General features: G+C 50.1%; 3 protein-coding genes across 3 annotated transcripts; 1 reads left to right on the top strand and 2 right to left on the bottom strand.

The window, feature by feature from the left end:
• Positions 1 to 15: 15 nt before the first annotated feature.
• Positions 16 to 1,319, bottom strand: Pmar_PMAR007113 (hypothetical protein; the record flags this gene model as incomplete). The annotated part of the gene is made up of 1 exon (XM_002777162.1): positions 16 to 1,319. A coding segment is annotated over exon 1 (1,300 nt), but the record flags the coding sequence as incomplete, so codon positions are not given.
• A 289-nt stretch (positions 1,320 to 1,608) lies between these two features.
• Positions 1,609 to 4,300, bottom strand: Pmar_PMAR007112 (conserved hypothetical protein; the record flags this gene model as incomplete). The annotated part of the gene is made up of 13 exons (XM_002777161.1): positions 1,609 to 1,807; positions 1,857 to 1,966; positions 2,262 to 2,486; positions 2,530 to 2,676; positions 2,767 to 2,855; positions 2,896 to 3,029; positions 3,233 to 3,349; positions 3,404 to 3,513; positions 3,566 to 3,673; positions 3,721 to 3,859; positions 3,904 to 4,030; positions 4,078 to 4,192; positions 4,237 to 4,300. The coding sequence occupies 13 exons, from the start codon at positions 4,298 to 4,300 to the stop codon at positions 1,691 to 1,693; spliced, it is 1,602 nt and encodes a 533-aa protein (XP_002777207.1). The 3' UTR covers positions 1,609 to 1,690.
• Positions 4,301 to 4,415: 115 nt separating this feature from the next.
• Pmar_PMAR007111 (conserved hypothetical protein) lies at positions 4,416 to 5,113 on the top strand (the record flags this gene model as incomplete). The annotated part of the gene is made up of 5 exons (XM_002777160.1): positions 4,416 to 4,494; positions 4,539 to 4,617; positions 4,662 to 4,762; positions 4,807 to 4,860; positions 4,953 to 5,113. The coding sequence occupies 5 exons, from the start codon at positions 4,416 to 4,418 to the stop codon at positions 5,111 to 5,113; spliced, it is 474 nt and encodes a 157-aa protein (XP_002777206.1).
• Between the last annotated feature and the right edge of the window lie 159 nt (positions 5,114 to 5,272).

The following is a 5,272-nucleotide window of genomic DNA, read 5'->3' as shown; positions in this document are numbered from 1 at the left end:
CTCCCCAAAGTCTACCACCATCGGCCGCATCTTCTGCACTGTTGCAGGCAACTATGACCTCACATGATAAACAGGTCGCGATGGATATACCAACCATAGACGTTAAAGGCTGTTTCACCACTACTCCTATCCGCTTAACATCATCTACTGTGAATGCCCCCGGCTCCTCTGCGGTCTCCATCGGGCTCTCATCCGAATCATCAGGACCACCAAAGCCTTGACCAGCATTTTCATCCGGTGTTTCGACTTCACTATCGCTTTCATCACTATCGTCACTGTGATCACCGTCATCGTCATCATCACTTTCTTCCTCTTCTCCTCGCTCATACTCCTCTTGTTCTCTCAATAGATTTTGCCGTATCGAGATGAATTTGGCACGGCACTCATCCACATTACGACTCACAACATATTGCGAGATTTTCTCCCACTTGCCATCATCAACATCAACCTCAAAATACTTCTCCAATGCCTCCACCAACCTCTCCTTCTCAGCATCAACCCACTGTACATTCGTCAAAGCGCCAATTTCCTTCTTTTTCTCAGCGGCTTCAAACACACTAGGTATGCACTTTTCCACCGCCTGCAGTGCTTTGAAAATGCTCACTGGCGGCTCTACACTCGCACAATAATTGTCGAATATTTTCGGCAGAAGTATTCTCACAGCCTTAGGAATTTTCGCGCTAATTTTGGTCACTATAAGAACGAGCTCCTCCGAGTACTCACCCTTCTCTGTGTACGAAGAAGGCATCAGGACTGCCACCGGGATGCCCTCTGGCGTATAGAGCATCCGATTGAAATCAGGGTCGCTGCACAAGATGGTCAGGTCCACCCTAGTAAAACCATCCCCCTCAGACTTCCTGTACCCCGCATTCCGATAGAAGCGTTCGAGTTTCATAAATTCCTCCTCACACGTCCAACCATCCGACACGAGCCTTACCACATGCTCTTCATCTGAGATGCCCAGCCTGGTCGGTATCACCTCCTCATCTTGCTTTTCCTCAATTCTTTCATGCCTATACCGACATCGCTCACCGAATCTGCAATTCTTCCCAGCAGCATAATAACGGCACACTGGTCGCTCCTTTTCCTTTGCTGCTCGCTTCTTATCATCTTCTGTCTTCTTCTCAGGCGAGTCAATATGGGCGAATTTGCATTTGTCACCAAAGCGGCATTTACCATTGCGTCGCCAATCTCGACACACCCGAGGCTTCCTAGGAGCAGCAGCCTTCTTTTCTGCTGACAAATCTTGCTCCACTTGCTTTTCCTCAACGCTTTCCAAGGGTGCCAGACCAGGCGGTGGCGACTCTAATGGCATTGATATATCGTAAAACTTGTGAGGAATGGCAAGACCATTTGATCAGTGTGAAAAAATATACACATAGTCAACTACATGTGTTGGTGAAAACATGAAAATTTGAAGGAAATTTCGGGAAATTCTGTTGATTTCTGATCGCCACCGCTCTAAGTCGTGCGTGAACTCCTATAATCAGTGAGGAAACTCCTGAGCTCAGCTGAGGAAAGCGACGATTTATTCCAACACTGCTTCCCCTCATAGTAACTCAGCGACTCATCCAATGCCACTTAGGAAGCCAGGCAGTGCCAGAGAGAAGTGGTAAATGTTGAATACATCATAGACGTTCGAGGAACAATACGTTGGTGAGCAGCAGACATCCCTATACCTCTCCCATCATCACACAGTATGACTGGGACCATCGTGCTCTAGTCTAACAATAGCAAGGCCGTCCCGACCCGGCTTGGTGTCCCATCGACCAAGACGATGATTCCGCCCAATTGCTGCTACTAGGACCTGCACACCAATAATCATCATATCACCAATAGAAAAGATATGTTAATACTCTTCCAGTGCTGCCGACTGCCATCTGATTGATCCACCCTCCCTTGATAGGCAGCTTGATCCTTCTATCCAAGTCCAAGTTCATCTTGCCCTTCGTAGCCGCGCTGGTTCCTGAAGGAAGCTCGATTCGTACCCTATACCCTATACATCCTATTTCCATCATGATGAATTTTCCCCAGCAAAGAGCAGAAAATGTCATAATTTTTCCGCCAGGAGCATAGTTTACTCGTCAAAATTCTACCGAAGTCCGTGACAGGAGACGCCGGACAGTATCGACTGGCAAGATGACGAATTCGTTAGTTCTTCATGAGCCCAACTTCATGAGTATCACCGAGACAAATCCACACACTCGATTGCTGGTGAATATGAACGCCCACCAGTTGATACCACTCCATCCCGAACCTACTCCAGACATTAATAAGGCCATCGTTGGAGCCAGAGAAGGCAACATCACTGCATCTTATAGACGCTAGTGAGGAAATCCAAGGTGCTGCCACTGATCGATCCACCGCCTTGCCATCCGAAGCAATAGTAGACTGCTGTTGCTGCTGCTGCACTGTCGCTGCCTTGGTGAAGTCGAAGTCCTCTTCATCATCGCTTTCATCGCCGTCAGCGGCATCCTCTCTTCCCTCTGCCAAAAGAGCACTTCCGTAACCCCTCCTATCCCGTCCTACTCAGTAGTTGCTTAGCACCATGTGCTGCCTCCACACTAGCGACCGGTCTTCGACTATTAGTAGCCCACAATGTGAGACCTCCATCCTGTCCACCAGCCAGGATATGCTCTGGATCCAACAGTGATACAGCATCAACTGATCCATACCCTAACAACAACAACTTATACCTCGCACCTCCTATCGCTAGCACTCGAGTAGCGTCATTCGTCATCGCTATAGCGTCCACCCCACTACCACCTTCCTTTTTATGTACGTTGAAAAGCATATGCGTATCGTTGGCGACTTTCCAGTACCGCACTGTGCTATCAGCTCCACCAGTCACGGGCCTGCCGACATCATCAGCGCCGAGGCCCCTGTGGCCCTCACCTGTCCCCTTGCAGTATGTCCATACATGTGCCGCTGTTGGTATGACCGTATTGACTGTCCACGTATCGGCCCGAGAAAACAGAGTCCAGATGCCAGATTTTCAACGCCTTATCCTTCCCTCCCAGAGTGAATATCTGATACAACCTACCACTCCTTCCGAGAATCGCCACTAAATAGCAATCGGAAAATCACTACCGAGATATGACGATGTGTAAAGGTGTTCTCCCCGCGATATGGAAAAAGACTAGTGAATGATGAATTTTACGACTACCGTATAAGAAAAATATCGCGTTTTTCACCGAGTTCACGTAACACGCGTAAAACTCCAATATATTACCTTGCTCCCCGAGTAGCTCGTCTGTGCACCTCCCATCCCCTCCCCTGCGGCCTGAGGCGATGCCTCTGCACATACCACCGATGCTATACCGCTTTGATGACCAAGAAGGCGCTGGACCTGACACAGCACCAAGTCCTACTACTACTACTAATACCTCTTCCCCCATATTACGCTTCCTTTATTAGGCGCTCTAACGTCCCACAAAAGCAATGTCTTGTCGTCACTGACCGAGCACAGTAGCTCTGGATGTCCGACCGCATCACCAGTGCAAACCGAAGTAACTATGACGGCACCGACACTTCCACCTCCTCCCTCGGCTATGATGACTACTACCCTTCTGGAAATGTCCACCGCACTTGAAATCGTTCCTGTTGCCCGGGTATACGACGATTTTCTTCATAGTAGCCAGGTCCCACTGGATGATAGCACAGTCCATCCCACCTACCAAACAAGTCCACTATATGCCTCCCCGTCCCCCTAGTACTCACCCGAATAGGCCCTGTCCTCAGATGCATTCATAGCGACACACGTAGGTGAGCATTTGTGGCCCTTCGCAAAGGTAATACTGCCCTCCTTGACCGCAAGGGACTCGGCTATCTTATACCGCTGTCTCTTTGACTTTACTTTCTGCAGTAACCATTTGGACCCACCAACCTCCTAAAGACTACTACCAGTTCCTCATTTAGCATCCTATCGATATCATCCTCCTCATCCATCGAGGCACTTGGTTCTGCATCAACAGCAGCAGCATGATCCTCGGGTTTACTACCACGGGCTGCATCCAATTCGGCTAGGTACCTGCAAAGCCGTAATAACTGATGTCGGCGTATACCCAAGCCTAGTACGCCTTCGCGAGGCGAACCCTCTTCTCGTCAGGGGTCTCTTGTGCGAAGAAGTCGTCCTCATCGTCTTCACTAGGAGGGGCCGGCAAGTTCTCCTCGTCATCGGAGGAGATCGACCCTGAAAGCCATAACAAGGGATGCGCGCAGGAGCAGTGATAGTACCAGCATCATCTGGGGAAGACACGGCAGGCTGCGGACGCCTCCGTTTGTTCCGTTGGATGGCCATAGCAAGTAGTAGCGACTGAGTGCCCAAGTCGCCTTGTCAACACCTATCGATCACCATGGCGCGCGCGGTTACTGCGGCTCCAACTTGCTGAACGCAAATCCTAGGCTACCTCCAAATGTTGACTCTTCCAAGGAGACCACTCGCCCAGAAGCTCTTCAGGCCCGTCGGTGCTCGCCTATTCAGCATCTACGAAGGTGGTCTATGCGCTTGTCTGGTTGTAGTCGCGACTCGACTTCAGGTCAAACCGTACAGGAGTCTGAACTGATACCACAGGAGGATGACTGGGTCATTGAAGAGACCAACTTCTGTTTGGGAAGGTTCTCCCGCTGCCTATAGTCGCTCTGGACTCGACCATTTTCAGGAACTGCTACGTGCGCTTTCGTGAGGAGGACGACCTAGCCAGGCGTGCTCTGCACCAGATGGACTCCCAGCTGAATAAGATGCATACTAGGCTCAGAGATGGTACGCCGTGGGTCCATCCTCGTCCTTCGTATTTCTACACTCAGGTACTGTCATTCCTTATATGTCCTTCCATCCGGATGAAATGGTCGACAGACCTGGTAAGACCCGTACCAGCGAACTACACTTTTCAATGGATCTCTTTTGTTCTTACTCACAAGTTCGGATTAGCAGTAGGTGATTGTCATTTCAGCGCCAATTCATACCTTCTCTGAGAAACCGTTATTGAAGTGGACGTGGGATGAGACTTACGAGGAGGCGTATGACGATCCCGAGGCCCCATCCTACAAACGAGTACCCTATCCAGGAGATGCTCAGACCGAAGCCCCCGAGGAGGTACTCCTACACTCCTGATTAACGTAGCTCAACGCTGCCTTTTATAAGGTGGAGGAACCTCTGAAGAAGCTGAAGGCTGCTAAAGTGGTGGTAGAGGCCGAGCCATCTCCTCCTGATGCCGAGACCACGTCGTCGAAAGAGAAGGTCAGTCGGCAACGCTTGCTTCGATCGGGATTC

This window comes from Perkinsus marinus (assembly GCF_000006405.1).
Source record: "Perkinsus marinus ATCC 50983 genomic scaffold scf_1104296952236, whole genome shotgun sequence".
Classification (NCBI taxonomy): Eukaryota; Perkinsozoa; order Perkinsida; family Perkinsidae; genus Perkinsus; species Perkinsus marinus.
This window is presented reverse-complemented; position numbering and strand designations above follow the sequence as displayed.